The sequence below is a fragment of the Platalea leucorodia genome (assembly GCF_965183815.1).
Source record: "Platalea leucorodia genome assembly, chromosome: 1".
Taxonomy (NCBI): Eukaryota; Metazoa; Chordata; class Aves; order Pelecaniformes; family Threskiornithidae; genus Platalea; species Platalea leucorodia.
In genome coordinates this window covers 51,681,763-51,702,883 of record NC_138823.1, presented here as the reverse complement: position 1 = coordinate 51,702,883, position 21,121 = coordinate 51,681,763, and the positions used below count along the sequence as shown (strand labels likewise).

The following is a 21,121-nucleotide window of genomic DNA, read 5'->3' as shown; positions in this document are numbered from 1 at the left end:
CACAGCTGTATGATAAAATACCCAAATGACAAAATAATATTACAGCAGAGCTAAGAAGCTAGCACTATCACATCTCCTAATGAAGTGTCTGATAATTAACATGACTGAAACCAATTGGTATTAACACAAAAAAAATAGAGATTTATAAAAGTTATAACTCTTATAATTATAAATCCCTCTTCTGTAGAGAATTTTTATAGTGTATTATATCTGTGCTATGGAAATCTATAATTGTGCTTAAAAAAAATTTAGCAACGATATTCATTAAATTTTATGCACTTTCACAAGGGATTTGTTCTAAATTTACTATCTTTTCCAAGTTCCAAAAATAAAAGTAAGTAAATCTTAATGTTCTTGAACTGCCTCTGTTTGAATTCTTAGTTATATTTGTCGCCTAATCCTCAGCTGGAATAAACCAATATGACACTAGAGTCTCCTCAGTTTATACTGCTGAAGGTCTGGCTTCCTACCACATTTAAACATAAGGTTCTATTTAAAGCTTAAGAACTTGATGAGACTATGGTCAAGCTAGAGCTGAGGTTGAAGTAAACCTGAGGCAGTGTCTAAATTTGTGACAGCAACCCTACCTAAAAATACAAAAGCCTTGCTGGAAACAGATCCCAGAAAAAACACTGCCTTTTTAATAGAGATCAGATTATAGAAAATTCTTGCAGAGAAAACCATGAAATTCAGATGCCAATCTAATCTAAGCAATGGTTTGAAAGTCTGTTAACAAAAGCAGTTTACAAAGAAGTGGTTTCCATGAGGAGCTGCTCAGCGTACGGTGGCAGGGAGTCTGTGCATAGTGGTTTTCCCCGATTATGATGGCCAAAGCAGCAATAATAGCACCGATGTCAGCAAATAAAAAACAGGATGTGAAAAATACGAGAGTAGACATTTTATTTTTACCCAGATGTTTGACCCGAAGTCATTGGATACTGACCAAAACGAGTACATGCTTCTTCACAAAGAATCAGACATTATATGACCAAGATTGTTTTCTTCTTTTTGAACTTTAAGTCCATGAGCAACTCTATTAAATAGTACAGAAAGCCAAGAATAAAAAGGAAATCCATTAAGAAGCAAAACAATAAAGTTGATGGATTTTAACGTTGCCCATTAGAAAGTTTCTTCAAGTAAAAAAAAAAAAAGATACGTCAGGCTCTGTGGAGAATGGTCAAGTGTAATTTGCTTAGGGAGTTTTAAGTTAGCTCTACCTTTAGCTGCATGCCCCAGAGTGTTCTTCTTGACTTATTCTTTCAAACTGGATGGCAAAGACGACGTGTCTCATTTCCAGGGTTGCCCTAGCCCCTAGGATACTGAGTGAGTAAACATACAAAGACTGAGAGGGACTGGCATGACTTCTACACACTGGCTACTGATGATGACTCGTGGTTTTGCTTTGAAAATGCAATTTGCCTTCTCCTGAATGGGGAAAGTGTTGTAAAGTACCAAGCATTCACCTTCCCTCCTCTTTTGGCTTAGTACTTCTCTGCAAAAAAAGGGTGTGAAATACCAAAGCTAGGTCTCACATCAGCCACATAGACATTTTCAAGTTTTTTGTCCACAATCCCATCAAGTCTTTTACAGTTGGACTTGATGATTTTAAAGGTCTTTCCCAACCTAAATGATTCAATGATTCTGTGATTCTAAGTCATGAGTGGTCGCTAGGAAGATGTTTGTAGCTAGAACATTTCAAGAGAGACCAAAATATATAAAAAATTGCACTTAACATGTCATGGACTTGGAAAAGGCTCTAACATAGTTTGTTACTAGTTGTGCAGTCTGCCAAAGGCGTGCATTCAGACATCATGCATTAGAGGTGTGCAGCAGTACTGAGAGGCAGTTCAGTGAGCAAGTCGCCTCTTACATGGAGGATCACAACTTAGCCTATCTCTATTCAAAACTGTAATGACTGGCCTGATCAGAGGGTTAAGGAAAAGTCTTTCATTAGCTTTTCCTAGTATGTTATTCAGCAAAGACAAAGTGAAATATCTAGAACAATCAAGAGCTACTTCAGAAGATGGTGGTTTGAGTCAGCCAAAGTAGATGAGATGCTTCACTGAGAGAGACAATGAGAAACCAGCCAAATGAGATGGTACCATTTTAAGTCTATACAAGACTGTAATGGGTCAGGGTTGAGCTATGATGAGAATGTGGGTGCAGATGTTGCAATTTACCTTGAGAGCCCTTGGAAAGTGAGAGAATTCATAGTGGTTTTCTATTATAAGAATATGTCAAGTAAACTTAGGAAGCAGAATGTGCAGGAAAATCTTAGAACATGAGCTTGCTGGCTGGCAGAAGAAAAGACAGACCTGATATTATGCTGTAGAGGGATGCTAAGTAAAATGGTAGCTACTAAACTACTATGCACCAAGCACAGTTGCATGGCAATGCAACATTATGCAGACAACCGATCATGAAAAAGCTGAAAGAGCATCAACTGAGATACCTGAATCATGTGAGGTGATAGGACAGAGAATAAGAGAGGCTCCAGCTGGATGGATAATATGATCTAGCAGGCACAGTACAAGGACATTTTAAAAAAAAATGGTCTATGAAGAAGGATGGTGTCATCCTAATGTGTACATCCAGAAAGAAAGAGGTGAAAGAAATAAGAAAAAAGAATTCAAACAAAAGGACAAGACGAAAGTGCAGTTCTGAATAACTAAGTTCTGGATTACTCTAAGCATTGTAGGCATCTAAACTATTTCGGCTGACAGAACTGCATTTTAGAGCGTGGTCCTAGCTTCTGTGTTCCTCAGTATTCCAATTATAAAGAGAATAAGTTCTCTTTTTCAAAGTGATATGGTAGGGTCCTCAAATACTGTGGTACAAGAAATTTTTGCAAGATGAAAAAGATACTTTCATCAGAAAAGCAGAGACCAAAATTATCTTAGCAGAATACATCTTTCCTGATGAAATGCAATGAAGACATAGGGCTTGCCAGCACATAAATGTACACTGCAGCATTTTGCTGTTAAACCGAGTGTGCGCAAGTAACCTTATTGTAGCCTAGGTGTGGTGTGAAAAGCTTTTAGTAAAACTAATGGAAGTTTACTTATAGACACAAACTGAATAATAATCATGCATAAGCATTTACGGCAGGAGGTGATAAATGCCTTATTTCCTTGATAAAAGTAGGAAGCCTAATCTGAGCTTGAAATGTCCTAGTTGGGTATTTACACTCTAGGCTGCAGATGGGCTTAACTGATAATAATATTGAAAGAGTAAAGAGAGCTCCAGTACTCTGCAGGAAGAGTCTCCCACAGACTAAATCTTTAGGACTGGCTTCAACATAAATGCCAGATATGAAACTTTTATGGGGGGACGAGATGCACAATTTAATCTTTAATGATCACTGAGTAGAGACTCAGATCTATCAATGCTGTCTCTTAAGTTCTGGGGTACTTAGTGCCACCTTCCCCTTCCTTTGGTAAATTATATTACGCAGGAGCTAAATACTACCACTAGTATTACTCACTGAGGCTGTTTTTTGACGATCTCGTTCTCATTGCAGATTTCTGGTTGGTGAGCTGAATATGCCAAGTCCTGAATATGTTATGAAATGGTAGTATGACATGAGATGTGCTATGCTGCACATATCAGTAAGAGAATGAAACAGAGAAATTATATCAGCAAGGCTATTTTGGAGCAAACATTCTTGACTTGAAGTTTAAAATCCATTCTTAAATTAACATCTTTTAAAATAGAAAGCGTGAACACAAAGAATGATCTATAATCATAGCAATGTAAATGCCTGCTAATGTAATGTAATCTGTTTATCTTAAAATAATACAGATCCAGAAACACTTTCAGTTGCCTACATTTATTCAGTAAAGTGCTCGACATCTGTCAAGTAACAAAGTCTACTCCTTGCAGACAGGAAGAAACAAGGAAAGCAAACCTTATAAAGGCTGAAGGAAAAAGGAGGAGAGGATTTACTGGGAGGAAAAAAGGGCAGGTAGCTGGAGAAGAGTGTTTTATGCAGAGGGCCACTGTCTTATAAATGCTGATTGCTGAGAGCTGCCAGCTAATAAATTCTTATCTGTGTTTCTGGAACCCGGAATTACAACAAAAGATGACATGAGGGGAAGATGAAGTATCATCCCACAAATTATCGATACTGACCTTTTTACAGGATGAAGTTCTACGTTAGATAGGGCGAGCCGAAGCTCAATGAAGTCAGTACGTGTTTTTCTGTGGGTTTCTGCTGGCTTTGGATTTGGCTTAAAATAGATTAAAAAAAAAAAAAAAAAAAGAGATATGGAGTTTAGAAATTTGGAGAGTCGCATTCAAGAAAAAATTTCTCACTCCTTTATTCTCCTTACTCTACCCTTCCTTCCTGTGGTCCTGAAGCCCTGCAGAAGCCAGGCTAGACTCCTGCCTGTGCATGGCCATACCACAGCCTGCACAGTGCTATCAGACCAGGATAGCACTGAAAATTTTCAGTTTTCCATTTGCTAGTGACAGACCACACTGTCATTATCATCTCCACGTATACACCCACACCCCTGCTCCTGTCTGCTTCCTCACATACATAATTCACTCTGGCTTTACATAGCTCCAGGGCCTCTGCATAAATTTTTTGGTCACTTAAACTTTTTATAGAAAGCAAGTTATTGAGTACCTGTGCTGGGAATGCCACTATAAACATCTTTTTTCCAACTGCTTTGAGTCAAAGGCAAAAGTTGTCATAACATTTTTCCTAAAATCTGTCCACGTCTTTAGGTATCTCTAGAGATTTTTCAAGACAACGTAAAAGGTGGCATTTTAGTCTCCATTTCTAGAAAACACACCGAATAAAAAAAGCTTGTTTGGCATAAGTGCTTAACAAAAGGACAGAAAAATCACCCGGAAGGCCAGCAAAATCTTTTTAAATCTAGCTATACATTAAGCAAAATGAACATAATTTTATGAGGAAGGGAACAGGAGGATTTCTTCCTCTCTTTTTCTACCTGATGATAGCCTAATTTTCTGAACGTTTGCAAAGATTCATCCTTGTTTTTAACTTTTAGGAAACCAGATCCAAGACCATGTCATTATTTTACTAAAGTATTAGGTTCTTGCTCACGTAAGCCGTGTTTTCTCATGTGATACTTCCCAATAAATTCACTGATACTCCCTGTTTGAGAAAGGACACCTCTTGTGAGCAAGGGCTGCCTTTTGTGCTGTGCAACCTACCAGACAGCTTCCAAGAATCTGCTCTTTAAAGTCAGATTGCAAAGGATCTCCTGCAGCTGGATTCCTTACCTGAACTACCCGCAAAATTATGCCAGAAAAATTTGTCAGGTATTACTCTGCACAAATGCAGTCAAAGAAAATTTGGAGCAGATTCTAGTAGACACAGGATTTAGCTCTCCATCTCAAATTCTTAGTTTAGGCACTTATTTTCTATACTTTCACAATACATTCTGTAATTTTTTTAAAGTTTCATCAAATGTATTTGAATCACCAGGTTTATGTTCTGCTTATTCTTATTCTAGGCTTATGCTTCTCAGAAAACCCTTCCCAAGTGTTTATTCTGGAGACCAGAGACAGAGGTGCAGAAGAAGAGTTCAAAACTCAAAAGATGGAAGTGCTGCTTATAATCCCCACACATGCAGAGGCAGGGCTCTGTGCAAGAAGTGTGTCCAAACTGACTAAAGGTTATTTCTTTTGCAGTTATTTCAGTTTGAAGCATTCATAGCAAAAGATGCCTTGTCATTAAAATCAACAATCCCACCACTGGAGTCCAGTCTGTAGGAATGTACAGGATAACTGGAGTAAACTAATTTCCCGCAATGTTGTGACAGACAGTAAGCTGAAGAGGAGAAAATCTTTCACAGCTTGCTGGGTATATGCAGAAGCAACATCTTTCGGAGATTGCTAACTGAATGTCCATCCTGGAGATAATCTGACTACTCTGAAAGAGATTGTGATGATTTTATAATCTTCATAATTGTAATCTTCATCAGTTCCTCTTAATATTGTACTTTATAATGGATTTCCCTTAAAGTACCCAAACGTTTCTTTTCTACAGGAACGTGCTCTGCTCAGCTTTTATTCAATTTGATTTAATTCCTCTAACAATGAAGAGGACAAGGATGCTCAGCAAGTTAATGGATGGCAGGTCTTTGTAAGCACTTGCTTGCTGTGGACTTAAAGGACACTTAGATACTTCAAGATCTCCATTTGTAAAACCTGATCTACTCAAAGTGTCTTAGGATTTAACAGGTTTTCAAGAAATAGGTTGAAAAGACCAGTGGATATTCTACCTGATAATGGGGCATTTTGTTTAATGGAATGTTTTAAAGATAGTGTTACTTGTCTGTATTCAAACCTCTCGTAGTTTTTATGAAGTACAAACTATTGTAGGAAGTGATATGATTGGCATGTGCAATAAGATAATTTCCTTTCCACAATGTCACAGTTGGAAAAGGAGAATATTTTTAAGCTGCTCTAGGAATTGAAAGCATTTATCGATAGAATAGCCAAATCTGATACATTTAAATTGGCAGCATGCTACATTTATGAAAGCCAGCTTTTTCTACAGAGGACACAAAAATTGTCTCTTACAGATATGTCTCTATAGTGTGCTAAAGCCATAGTGGCACAAAACCAAGGGTGGTGATATTTTCTTGCAGACAAAATCAATAGCTTGCGGCTGGTGCTTCTTGAAACTGTATACCAGGGATCTCCCTTGCTAGTGCTGTGTGGCATGTAGCAAAGCCCTCATAAAGTTAGGAAATACTTTGCTACTCACATGAATCACTATTAAAATATTAGAGGTATGTGTATCTAGCCATATCTTTGTGCCTGAGTCTGGCAAATTTTATTAAGAGAACTGAGCACTGGATGCGTTAGCGTGTGTGGGGTTGGACATGTGAATGGGTATGAAACTCAGGATAGCAATGCCATTAATCCTGATACAGATGACGTAGTTCTCCGGCCTCCTTCTCCCTCCCCAGCCTCCCCTCCGGCTTCTGTGTTATCCAGAGCCTGTGCCAAATACCTGGTCTAGTGGAAGGTGTCCCTGACTGTGGCAGGGGGGTTGGGACTAGATGCTCTTTAAGGTCCCTTCCAACCCAAACCATTCTATGATTCTATGAAAAAGACAGGAGGTTCACTGTCTGCCTTGGATGAGCAGGAACACCCGTTTCACAAGGAGCGGAGAGCACTGGGTGTCCGTTGTAGCGCGGTGGCCTGGGCTGCACGGTTTCCAGCAGCCTCAGAGCACTGAAAATGGCAAGAGGAGGCGTGATTTCTGCAGCACAGTTGCGCAGGGTGTCTTCCCAAGGACCTGCAGGTAGAAGCAGGGTATACCTTGCGTGGAGATAGCTCTGCGCGAGGAGAAAGCCGGGAAACCTTGATTTTACTGCCCGTATGTGACGTGAGAGGTCATGGCTTACGAGCGTGGGATGCTCTGAGATTCCTTCACGGTCCGTTAAAAATATTGACCCGCACACTTATCGAGGGAGGATCAGAGAGCGCCAGCTGAGCCGTGGGGTGGCGGGGGGTGCGTGTGCGTGCGTGTGCCACCTCTCGGGATGCCCGCGGAGCTGGGGGTCAGGGCACACACCTGGGGCAGCCCCGCCGCCCCGCAGACCCGACCCTTCCCCGCCCACCGCGGGCCCCGGGGCCGCGGCCCGCTCCCCGCTCCGCCCGCCGCCCCGCAGCGGGGCTGCATCTCCTCCGCCCCGCCCCGCCCCGCCCCAGCCCGCGCCCCGCAGGCAGGGAGGCGCGGGCAGAGCGCGGGCAGCGCGAGGAGGGCGGGCAGCCCCCTGCCTCCTCCTGCCTCCTCCTGCCGCCTCCCGGCCCGGCCCGCCCGCCCACCCACCGCAGCTATAGGGCCGCCCGGGGGCGGCGAGGGCAGAGCCCGGCGCAGGATGGCCGCGGGGCCGGGCTCCCCGCTCCTCTGGGCGCTCCTCCCGCCGCTCCTCACCCTCTGCCCCGCTCAGCCGGAGCCCCCCGCTTCCCGCGGGATGGGGCTCAGCCTCCACCCGCCGTACTTCAACCTGGCCGCGGCAGCCAGCATCTGGGCGACGGCCACCTGCGGGGAGGCGGCGGCGGGCGGCGGCGGGCGGCCGGAGCTGTACTGCAAGCTGGTGGGGGGGCCGGCCGCCGCCCCCCTGGGTCGCGCCATCCAGGTAACCGGGCCGCCGTCCGGGGAGCTGCGGGGGTGCCGGCGTTACCCCGGGCTGCGGGGTCTCGTCTTCTCCAGCGTTTTCTCTCGGCTGGGCGTGTGCCCCGGCAGAGGAGGGGAGCGGGGACCCAGCGGGACCCCGGGCAGGGGAGCGCTGGGAGGGGTGGAGGCGGGCAGCGGCGCCTCTGCCCGCGCCTCTGCCCGCGCCTCTGCCCGCAGGTGTCGCGGCACCTCCGGCCCCGCTGCGCCCGCCGCTCCCGGTGCCCACGCTGCTGCGGCGGCTCCCGGGGATGCCTGAGCCGCTCGTCCCGCCGGGCGGCTGGAGGTGGCTGAGGGAGTACCCAAGCCGTGTTTTGTGGCCTCAGCGCTTGGCCCATGGTCCGCGGAGAGCAGCGTTGATGCTGCTGGGAGTAAAGCAGTGAGCCTAGGGGGAACGGCGGGGGACGTACTGCACTGGGAACCCCTCGTTGGGGAGCGGGCATCTCTCCGGCGGGCGGTGGGAAAAGAGCTCCGGTGGCTTTGTGGTATTTTACAAGCGCTAAACGTGAGGCTCGTCATCTGTGCCTTGCATTGCGTGTGGGCAGAGGTTCCTTGGGACTCTGACAGGGAGTAGGAGCACACAGGGCAGTGAGGATGATGACATTCTCTCCTAGCATAGCATAAGGTTACTACACGCATTTTGTGCCAGTCACAAAAAAACCAGCAATAAACGGCAAAACTCCTGGCAAAGGGTTAATGGAAGTATCTTTTTCCTTTGATAGAAACTTGTATGAACATGTCTGTTAGATGGTAAGGAAGGAGTAACAAATGCACCAAACTCTGTGATGTACTGTGATGGATGTTCAGTATCAGTTTGATCAGAACTTTGTTAAAGGGGGGACTTTCCTAAAGCCTCAGACATTCCAAAGTTATTTTATTTGTATTCTCTCTTGGTGGGAGGAGAAGGGAGCCAGAATGAAACCGCAATTTGAAAGGGATTTTGAAAGCTTTAAGGTCCACTTTCTGACTCCAGGCAATACAGAAAGAATCCAAGTAAATTTTTAGCATGTTGGAAGAAGGGTTAGTGTTTTGAAGTCTTATGAAGCATTTGTATGTTTTAATAGTGAATTAGCACGTCATATGTGTTTTCAGAAGAGGTTCCAGTGGATAAGAGAGTTTTTATTTTCATTTTTTAATGGGCACAGGTGCTCAAGAGAGGGAGAGAGGACTAAGAAGGTGCAGCATATGTACTCCTTGTCATGTGCCAGAAGGGAGCATGCACCATCATGCAGCCTGCCCTCGCAGTTCATTCTGCAGCCACAGCCAGCAGCGTGCTTTGCCCTGAACTTCTCTCTGCCATGCCTCCCTGCCTCACCATGAAATCGCAGTTTCCCTTACATCTGTGTAGTGCCCTCTGTCATAAAAAGCTCAAAGGGCTTTGGAGATGCTTACAGGCTGAGTAATACACAGTCTTACTAATAGGAAAACCAGGTAACAGGTATTACATGCCAAAACCAAGGCTACAAAAAAAGGTTGTGATGATCAGGAAACTGCTTGGTCCTCTGTTTCTAACACACCTCTGAAGTTTAGGCATCCATCCCTCCACACTGAACGCAACACCCATGTTTAAAGTTGCCTGAGACAGCCATGCCACCAGGTGAATAGCAAGCCCAATAGTCTCTCAGCAACACGCTATAGCCCACTGCTGCAGTGAAATCTCATACTAACATGCCTTGGGATATCAGAAATCACAGTATAACAAAAATCAGCCAAAACAAACATCAGATAAAGATGTCAAGCAAGCGTCAAACGAAGCCTGTTTGTGATGCACATTGCCATTGATGGTTTTTGTAATTGTAATTGTTCCCTTTATATACTAATACCCATCTGGAAATGCGGGTTTGCTGTATATAGGTAGAGGCTAGAAAGGAGGGGAGCTCCTCTTGTTAAATATTTGCCTTACAGGTCCTAGGTTAGAGGGCAGTTATGGCTCATGCCCGATTCAAGTTCCCAGAAGGACTCCTGACAGCTCAGCCCTGGCACAAGGAAGCATGTTGTGCCTCTTGCAGCGTTTGTGTAAGCATGGCTACAGCAGCGTCTCTCTGCAGTTTTAACAAAGCCCCATTGAGATACATAACATGAATGCTTCTGTGCTTTACCAGTAGTTGTTGTGGTTCAAGAAGGGCTGGAAAGTCTTTCAAAAGGCCAGGGAAATCCAGCCATGGAAAATGCGATAACAGCACAATGTACGTATTATCAAGCCACTCCACCTCACAAGTTCAAAGACACTGTAAATAAGAGAATCTCTTCTTTCGTGGAAGATTGGAGAGAAGTGCATTAAACTCTTGCAGAAGCTGAGCTTACGTGGAAGGATTTAAAATCAGCATAAGTATTCACGTGTTGTTTCTTAAGAGTCTGAGGGAAGGTCATGTGGCTTTTACATAAAGTGATAGGTGTAATAGCCACCGTGTCAGGCCAGTTCAAGGTAAAACAATGCCGTACACTTGACTCACTTGCTTTTGGGGTCTCTGCAAGGCTGGACTGCAGCTGTTGCTCTATGAATAGGGAAATTGGAAAGAAGGTGCGGAGGCTGATCCTCTTTCTGACGACGGGAGCAGACAGCTCTGTTGCCAGTGCTATCCCAAGCACTCGAAATAAGGCAAAGAGAGGAAAAGCAGCCCCAGCTTCGTTTCCACTGCTCTGCCATTGGCCTCTCTTGTTCAGCTTGTCGTTTGGTTATGTGTCTTTTAATGAAGCCTTTAGTACCCAGCAAATCCAGAAAGGGCGTTTGGAAGTCATTTAAAGCTCTTCTGCGAGGTGATCGGTGGGGTGGACAGTCCCTTCACAGGCAGCTCAGCCGAGGCTCTTAAGGCAGTGCTGGCCACATGCTGTGGAAAGCAGTATGTTTTCCCTTATTTAGCGCATTGGCAAGTGGGACAATGACTTAATAAGAACAGTGTTGAGTGAAGAGATGCGCTGCAGTGTAAAATATTTCAGCAACTGATAGATAAATGGCATGCCTGGTTTTGTCTGCCAATCTGTTTGCAGTGGTGTGCGGGTGTGAATTATAGTTTAACTGCATACCTGTCCTGCCCTGCCAGCGGGCACAGAACTGCCAGGTATTAAATGGTGAACAAATCCTTCATTGTTGTCCCTTTCTATAGCTTACAGGCGAGACATTTTGATCCCTGGATGTCCCTGGTCCGCACCGGTGTATTTCAGCAAACTCCTTCACGCAGTTCCAGTTTTCTCCTTCACTCAGGAGAACCAGGGGAAAGGAGGGTAACAAGGTCACCAGCAAATGCACACCTGCCTGTCTGATGAACTGCAGCCAAAATCAAACAAAGACTGGAGGCCCAGTCTCCTGGAATGGAGACGTGTCCTGTAGCAGACAGGCCGAGCATGGCGTGCCTGAGATACTGCCAGTAGGAAGCAGGGAAGGCTGCTCTGTCCAATAATTTATTTTCTTTCATTTTTTGTTTTGCTGCCTTGTTGGCAGGGTTGCTGGAATGTACTTTAAATAACTGAAACTCCAGCTGTTGCAATAAAATTCTTTGAATTATGTGCCTAAAAAGAAAAAGAAGGTATCTTGAGTTCAGATCAAGTGCTCTGGTATACTGCAATCACATAGGTGCATGTAAATGTAACACTTGCGTTTAATACTCGCCATGGTTTCCTGCTCATTCAACCTTTCTTTGAGGCTGTTTCCAGATCAGAGCTGAACCTGCTGTAGCAGCAACTGCTTCCCTTGTATTTATTTCCAGCCTGATCACTGTGAACATGAATTTAGATCTAAAGACCACGCTTCATGCACGTTATAAAACTATTTAGGGAAGCTTGTACTGTTGTAACATATATATATCAGTACTCCAAGTATGCATTTGTCAGGAGAGATGCTCTGATGTGGTGGTAACTGCAGTTGTTGGTGCATAGATTGATTTCTCAGTGTATTGATTTTGCAGATAGTGACACAACGTTCTTTGTCGTCACTGCAGAAACTGGCAACCTTGCCTGTAGCTAGCACAGGCTGATGTGGGGTCTGCTGCAGCAAACTGTATCTGAATCCAGTAGTGTCCTGGCATATTGTAGTTTGTATGAAAATCAGCCAAATCATCTTTTCTGACAGAGCTGGAGGAGATTGTATTATAACATGACCCCAGACATAGTTAACCAACCTATGTAGGTGAGGATTTAGTAAGTCTCTGAACAACTCCTTGAATTCTCGAGAGTTAACCCTCAGCCAGGTTGACACCTGCAGTGCTGAGTCAGAACAGCTAATGGTAGCCGTGTCTTCTTGAAACAAGATCATATTCTGGGCTTTCTGGAAGAGCAAGATGAGGACGGGACCATTGTTAGATGCAGAAATTGTTACTACTGATGCAGAAATAGTCAGTGAACATCTATGTTTTGTATTTGAAAGACACAAGATGGTGTATTTGTATCACATGAGAATGATGAAATAGTTTCCAATCCATTAGTAACTATGGCAGATGTTAAACAAATTCTCCTAGAGATAAACATCTTAAATTCACCAAGTTTGCAAGACTGTACCCAGCAAGAATGTGAGAGCCCTAATGTTATTCCTCTATTAAAAGTGGACAAGTATGGTTGCTTCAGTTGCTTTACACTTGTTAGCCTGGCAGCAGCGACAAACTAATGGCAGTTATATGGGGTTCTGCTAATACTTGAAAGGTAGGAATATACATCATGCCAGGCAACATGGGTTGTGGAAACAACAAAAGTTTTGTTACATCTTTTTGATGAAAATATGCTTAGCTGACAAAGAGAATGGTGTGAATACTAGCTTATTTAAAACGTGGGTCCAACACAGTGTCAGGACCTCACAGGCTGAATGAATCAAACAACTGTCTGACTGAAGTAACCACTAAGAGGCTACTGCCATTTAATGAAAACATCATTTTTCTATTGGGGTTCTACAATGATCTGTGCCTGGCACAGTTTAGCATTTTCATTGATTATCTCCACCCAGTGACTGGAGTAAGAAGTGAATGGGACACTAAAAAGACCCCTTAATAACTAATTACAATGCTTCAGCACTAATGTTAGTTGACTGTAAAATGCAGTTTCTTGAAGATAAAAAATACTGCTTGTGGGGCAAGCCAAATTAAAAGACAATTAAGTTTCCTGAAGTTTATTCATCATTATTGTACAGAAGAGTACAAAGAGCTTTAGAGACTGTCAAAGAGGGATTATCAGGGCATCTCCGGAGTGTGGCTTTAGTTGTGGACTGGAAATTGGGTGGTAACTTCTGCAAATGAAGATACAATGGGATTCTTTAAAGGGAAGCTTAAAGGGAACACTCTATAGGATCCGTTGCATTTTCCATGAGTACATATTGTTCAGAAGTCTCTGATTCAGAATGTATTATAACGGCATGAAAAAACCGAAAGCAGTATTATAATATTGTAACACCAAACTTACAGGCAAGTAACAGATAGAGTATTTTTTATGGTTTTATTAATACCAGGCTACGTACATATGTAGCTATTTCAGTCTTTTAGGAGAATGGAGGATAATTTGTGTGTTAGTCTTAATCCAGTTTTAAGAATCTTTGTTTCATTAATTTGCTGCAGACGCCCCTGCAGACATAATATAGGTAATTTCACCAAAGTATCAGTAAATTCATTAATAAAGGAAGACTTATTGTAGTTTCCTTAAAGAGATTTCTGAAATTTTAATTTGTAACATAAAATTTAGCGTGTTTCAGGGTATAAGTGTGTAATTTAATCGCCAGGGGATTCATTTATACATAAAAAATTACACTATATAAAGCGAGAGACAAAATTTAACCCCATTTTTAGTCAGTGCTCTAGTTCAGAATCTCAGTTAACAACAGCATGAGTCTGCAGTGCATAAGATTTCAACTGAGACCATCTTTTGAATTTATTGTGTTTCAGGGACAGTTTTGTGATTATTGCAATGCTGCTGATCCCAGTAAAGCTCACCCAGTATCCAACGCAATTGATGGCACGGAGCGCTGGTGGCAAAGTCCTCCTCTTTCTATGGGCTCGAAGTACAACGAAGTCAATGTCACTTTAGATCTGGGACAGGTGAGTGCATGAGCCATTGGGTGAGGTTTGATCATTTCTTGCATTTATATACAAGATTTGCAATTGGGAGAGACATTTGAACTGATGATTTTAACTTCCAACACCACAGCTTTTTTGTCTCGTTTATGTTCTGTGTTTTTTTACCAAGTTAACTTTATTAAAGTGATTATTTTCCTTCAGGAATTTTGATCATGTGGGTTCTTGCCACTGGCATCACACAGATTTCATGACTGTGTGCTTTCTTGGACAGATACTGTAACTCATTAACCTGAGGTTACCGGGGAGATTGGTCAGTTGAAACTGGGGCTCTACCTTCCATTTCATATTCTCCTTTTCCATGGGCACAGAGAGAGAGAGAGATAGTTCCTGATCTCTTACCATGCACACATTTTGAGAATAATGTTTGGTGTCTGCTTTTGCCTCAGGGGTCCTTCTGGTTTCTCTGTCATCCAGACAGATCTTCAAGATATAGACAGAAAAATACTGATAACATGATCTAAAAGGGAAGGGACAGCGAAACCAGTGTAATATGACTTAGTGATATAGCAGTAACATGAACACCCGTATTTCCTCTGCAGGTGATAGGGAAGTAGCTAACAGTAAAGCCTCTCTATCTGTATTTTAAGTCATAGGGACAGATTCTCAGCTGCCATAATTGGGCGCTGATCCAGTGAAATTAGTTACGGTCTGCAAGTTCACACCAGCTGAAAATACATGACTAGAAATATATGTTGGGGGCTGCAAAATGTATGTATACATATGCATATATTTTTTGGAAGTAGTAACTGCTTATTGACTGATTATATAGGACAGGATTTTTTTAATAGACATTCAATTTAGTTGACAGCAAGGGGAGGAATAACTACGGAAAAATGTTTCTCTGTGAGACTTAGCTCCCATTTTGTTGGGGATTCAGGTGCAGATTATTTTACGTCTCCTGTTACATGGGGTTGTAATGCTCCTGTCCCTCACATGACTGGAATGATTCTCATTTTGAGGATGTCTTCATTCAGTGTTTCTGGATCCAGTGCACCAGCAGTGCAGAAATGCCAGACAACTTAAGAGAGAGAGTATCAGTACTTAAACTAAACTGCTGTGATTACTGAATTTGCATTTCTATTAATTAAATGAATAACATGCCTGTTTTCTTGGTTGCTTTTCTCCAGTGTACCATGAAAGAAAGGAGAGCTATGTAGAAGCTGATGAATTTTTAGGCCGCAATGTCCACATTAGCCTAGCATACAGTGGTTGGACCTATCTCTGAGTTGTGTTGCTCTTTCTGTTACACTGTAGAGTTGAGAAGTGTTGCATCCCCTGATGCTTTGTGCACCTGTGAAGTGAGTTGCTCAGTCATTCTTTCCCAGCAGACTGTAGGGAAGTGTGTCTTTCAGGCTGGGCATACAGAGTAGGGACACTGAATGCAGAGCAGGGTGCTATGAATAGGCATGGGAAGGCAATCACCTCCCAGTAAAGCAGACCTTACCTTCTGAGCTGCTTGCATCCGTCGTGGTCTCTGCAAGAAGCAGGATTAGGTTGCAGGCTGTAATTTGTCTTGTGGTGTAGTCCAGCATATTTGTGACCAACGCTTGTATATCATCATCATCATCCATTTGTGAAGCACATTGCTCCATCCAAAACTTCTATTCCTACTGTGTACTTGTTAGTTTCTTTGGAAGACCTACTGACAGGCGCCTTATCTTTTATGTGTTGCGTAAACTTCTGAGAAACCTCCTTCCTTCAGAGGAAGGATGTGGACTGAGTGCCCTCTTCTCATGGGACACCTTGGAGACCAACCACTATGTGCTAAAATTCTTGTAGTTATTAAAGGATTTCTCAGCAGGAGGCTGTGTGTTTCTCTTTACTCTGGTACCGCTTGGAAAGGTGACTCTGAACTCTGTTACTTGGAAACGAGGGAAACCCAAGACAAAGGTCAAAATTACTTCAGGTCTTGTGATCAGGAAGGGGTAATTTTAGTTGGTGGATGGATGAGGGTTTAGTAGGATTCATGTGATGGTTTGTTTTTGTTTTTTTTCACTCCATGGACATTATCTCTTATCTGCATTTAGTCAGTTAAACCTTAATCTCAGGATGTGTTTGAACTTGAGATTCACTTTTGACATTTTGCTTAGTATTCTCACACCCCAAATTCATACAGTAATGCACAATACTAATAATGAAAAAGAAAATTAAATACTGTGACAGACTGAGTCTACTCAAGCAAACAGGTAGACACTGAGACCCCAATTCAACTTACCTTATTTCAAGGTCCTAAAAATTAAGAACTTAATGTGTGTTAGTCACGCAGACTTTCTCAGTAGTTAACAGAGACAGAAATTGTCAGAGTGCAATTCCCCCTCAAGTGAGCTGAAATGAAGGTTTCGGTTTTTAAGGAAAAAGAATGTTCTTAACGTTTGATGTGTGCCTAAATACCTTGCAGAACCACAGGCTGTAATATTGAAAAGACAGCAGGGATGTAGTTTTCCTCACTGAATAGTTGTCCTGTTCTTTATTTTGACACAAGGCATCTTTTTCTGCAAACAAAATATGGAAATGTTTTTGCATGTGCAAAACATGACAGAGTAAGGTACATACGCGTGCAGGGAAGCAATGACTGAGTTGTAAGTTGGTCATCAAATATTCACAATTAGAGGAAGCAGAACTTAGTGCAATGTCAAAAGCTTTTCATTTGCTGCGTTCCTGCCATTATATCTTTAAGACTGTGAGCGGAGTCCCAGTGGAGCCTTTTGCCATGGTCTGATGACAATATTTAATTGAGTGGTTGCACCATGATGGGAGTTTGAGCACTCGCTACCGTGGGGTTGGAACAGAACACCCACCTGCTCCTGATTCTGTTTCACAAGAGCTAGGGGTGATTTTGAAAGTCAAAATCCCTTCAGGATGTTAAATCTTTCTGCTGGAAAAGTGCTTATTTTGCTGTACTTTGTAATATGAGAAAAAGCAAAAACCTTAAAGCAAAAGCTCTGCTTTCCTTCCCTTTCTGACTTTCTGTACTATAGTTACATTTCTAATCAATCACAGTCCTTCTGAATAATAATTATAATGTTGATCCCTGAGGCAGTCTCTCCATCCTGTTAGCATACCTGATTATACTGTGGCTATTCCTGACTTGTTTAAAATATTTAGATCAAATGAAGTCTCATTTATTCCTTTAATTGGTCCTGATTTTCCCAACGCAGTTTTCAACATATTTTAAACTTCTGAATCCAGAATGTCTGACTTAAGTTCATTGCCCTTCCCCTGACTTTTTGATTTGCCTAATTTTAGCAGGTGTGCCCTCATCTTTGGCTTTCTTAATGCTCAGCAGGTATTACATTAATGCTCCCCCAGGTATTTTGATGAACTCTGTCTTCAGAAGTAGAAGATGAAGGTTCAGGATAGCATGACAGTGTATGATGAAAAAGAAATGTCTAACTGTTACACTTCAAAAAGTGTAGTCCACAAATTTTATTGTTGCTTTTTTTAGTTGTGTGTCATTTCTTTACTGTGCTTTTGTGGCAATAATGCAGTGCTGAAAGACTCAGGCTCGGTGAAGTCTTGTGCACTAATATGTTGAGTAGTTTTTATGTAGCGATATTATTAGTCACTGTTGTAAATTAAAGGCACACAGTGGAATGTAATGTCCAAATTAGCACTTTTACTAGGGAGGGAGGGAGGGAAACTCAACCATTAATTTAAGATAAGTGGTACGGCCTGTGGAGGACTTGATTCTTTTATGTTATCTGCCAATTAAAGCATGTAAACATTTTGTAAAAAATGCCTCGCAGTTTGGCAAATCTTCTGAGTTGCTTTTATATGGTAGGTATTTCTTATGGCTTTAGCTTTTATATTTGATAGCGATCCTTTATTTGAAGAGCTTTACAAGCAATATTTGTTGTTGAGAATATTAATCAGCTATTGCTCATTGTTGTTATTAAAAACAATTGTTCTTAACTTACTAAAGATCTGACATATGGGTCTGAAGTTACAGTTAATTTAACTATCACTCTGTAAAATATAAAGTGTCCTTTAGGCCCTTCTCCTGTAGGGAGAAACCGTCAAGGTGGTGGGAGGCTTATCATAAGCTGCATTGAACTGGGCTTCCAAAAATAGTCATTGCATTCATTCTGCTTGACCCAGCTTGAGTATGAAGTTGCATAACCTCTATAATAACACTGAAAAGTCCTACAAATTAGGGCACAAGAACCACTGTATAAAGCTTCTGCAGTCCTACAGAACTGCCCCAGCCGTGAGACAAAGCCCTTCTTCTGGAACCCCTGCACAGCTCTGCCTCCGCAGCAGCACTGGCCCCTGCTCTGCTGTTGTGGTTCACACCAGGGAGAAAAGGGCCTTTTAGGTCTGGGGAAGGTAAAATATTGCCTCTGCAATACCCAAAAATGGGGATGCTAACATCACAGAGAATCTGGTGTTACTTCATATTGGAGATCTCTGGTTCTGAGTATTTCAGTTTGTGCAGGAAGCTGATTTTGGTTCATGCCGCAAAACACTATGCTTTGAAGTTAGTTGATCTTGGCTCATACCACAGTAAAGTGAAAGTACTTGAAAACTCTAGATTAACACAACCTCAGCTGATCAAGTAGGAGCTGTCTGATGGAAGTTTCTGAAAGTTGTATCAGGTAATGCACGCTCCGTTTATTCCTCAGTCACACTACAAGCAGCTCATTCTGAGCTGAGCTGCCAGCACTCATCAGGGAAATACCCTAACTACATCCTTTCTTGCTGATATGTTATCCTTGAAGACATAGTCAATAATGTGTTGTGTTTTCTTAAAGCTTTAATTAAAGATCTTTTGAATGGCTCAGTAATCTTTTTCTTATGTTTGCATTAATAGATCTATGTCATTGGCTTTAAAATGTGTTTTTGGTATTAATTTGGTATTATTCTCAAAATGTACAGAAAAAATCTTTCAAGTCTTTCTCTCCTTAGCCTTCCTGACACTGTCTTCCTCCAGTTCTTCTTCAGCATCCCTTTAGGAAGGTCTTTGTTCCCACTCATTGATGGGGGTCTCGATGTGTCTACTTCTTCTTCTCCCACCTCCCTTCCTGTGCCTACATATTACTTTCATTTTGTGATATGTTGTCCTAAATACTTCACTTTCAACTTAATATAGTAAAAGCAGAACCTCTGCTGATTGATAGCCTCCAACGCTCTGCTCATCCCTGTGTTTCCTTCCAGTGCTGATGGTGCTACTGTGCTTTTTTTACTTTGGACTGTGGCCCTCGTAGGGGAATGTTTATCTCCTGGACAACTGAGGTCTGAATTGTACAAATCCTTTCCCATATGAATAGCTTCAGTGTTCTGTGAAGAAATAGGCCATATGTAAGAAATAATTACGAGCATTGAGTTGGTCTTTGTCCAAATGGCAATGGAAAAGTGGCTGCATGAGAAATTTCAGCATAATAACTAACAGTCATTGATGTATTTGCCTGCAGTCTTGGCAGACAGATTAAGGACTGATTGAACCTGGACAATGGACTACCTTTGCATTTCGCGAAGTGTTCCTTCATTCCAGAATACTGCCTGTGAAGCACGGAGAGCTTCTCCCTTCTGGTCCTGCTCATTGACTGTGATAGAGAAAAGACTTAACATCTCCAGCCATGTCAGTGAGGTGTATTCATAGGCACTGACTTACATAACGAAATAAAAGTGTAGCTTTTTAGCGTCAGTGGCTTGTTAAATGAAAAAGTGATATGAATACGACACATACAGTGCTAACTGAACAGTGTTGGAAGTCCTGCACTTATTCTTGGCTTCTGGACCCCAGACTGTGAAACTGATATGCAAGGAATGACCTCTGCATGCTGTGCAATGGGAGCCTCTGCAGTCACTGTCACTGTTTATGCACTGTTAGCATTGCTGTATATACGTGTACACGGATGAACTGTATGGAACACATTCAGTGGATCTAATGCCTCTCAGATACTACTCACACGGGCTTTTCTCTACACTTCTGCCATAGCTGCTTTTCCACATACCCCGAAGAGTAGCTGGCAACTGCCAAAAAGGCTGGTTCAGCTTTCTCTAGTTGGCATTTTTTTATATTACAGTTTCATCTGCAAAATACATTGTTGGGGATTACGAAATGCTGACTGTCAGGAGTGTTTTATTAAGTTTCTGGATCTGCAAGCGTGCCTCAAGTCCTACTGAGAGTTTATGGAAGAAAGGGGGTGCTGACCTCTTTGCAACCACAAGAAATCAAAGCCTTTCATTTTAACCAGAGTACATGGGATTTTTATTTCATTTACATAGATGGTTATTTTTGTGTCTTGGTCTTTGAGAAAAACCAATGCTCAAGACCTTAAGGCTTCATGATATTAAGAGACTAATGGGCATGCACATGCCAACCCTGCGAAATCAGTGGCACTGAGGTGTGTTCTGGAGCAGGTGCTAAGCACAATTCACACTTCCGTGAATCCCACTCCTGCATTGGTCCGTGTCTGAGAAGTTTAGTTTAGGTACTGAATGATCATCAGATTTCTTCCTCTTTCTCACTTTCTTTACTAACATACCCAGCAAGTAGAGAAAGGCGGTGTGTCTGCTAATGCAGGGCGTTTTTCCGCAGAGGTCCTTCAGTGCAGGGACCTCACTGTCTTCTGAGTAATGTGCAATGCCAGCCACAGTGACGTTATTCAGGATAATGTCGGAAGCCTAGAACAACAGTCATATTATATTGAGGGAAGTTTTGGTGGTGTAGATACATCTGCTAATACAGTCTGAGGAAATACCATCCTGCTAGAAACAGCTGTTCTCTGTACTTCTACAATTCAGATTACATGAAGAGACGTTGTTGTGGTATCCTTTTGAACACATCTTGAGATCTATAAAATGCCTCAGATGATAGATGGTCTACCTGACTTTTGTTGTGTTCTTGTTATTACCACACTTCAGGAATTTTTATTCTTCATGAGCCAAGCAGGGAGAACAATCC

At 42.4% G+C, this 21,121-nt stretch overlaps 1 protein-coding gene across 1 annotated transcript in view; it reads left to right on the top strand.

Annotated features, from left to right (window-relative positions):
• Positions 1–7,868: 7,868 nt before the first annotated feature.
• Positions 7,869–21,121, top strand: part of LAMA3 (laminin subunit alpha 3) — a gene marked incomplete at its 5' end in the record, with an annotated part of 121,562 nt that continues 108,309 nt past the window's right edge. The window contains 2 exons of the mRNA XM_082310155.1: positions 7,869–8,129; positions 14,023–14,175. Coding sequence (XP_082166281.1) covers positions 7,869–8,129; positions 14,023–14,175 — 414 coding nt within the window. The remainder of the gene's footprint in view (positions 8,130–14,022; positions 14,176–21,121) is intronic.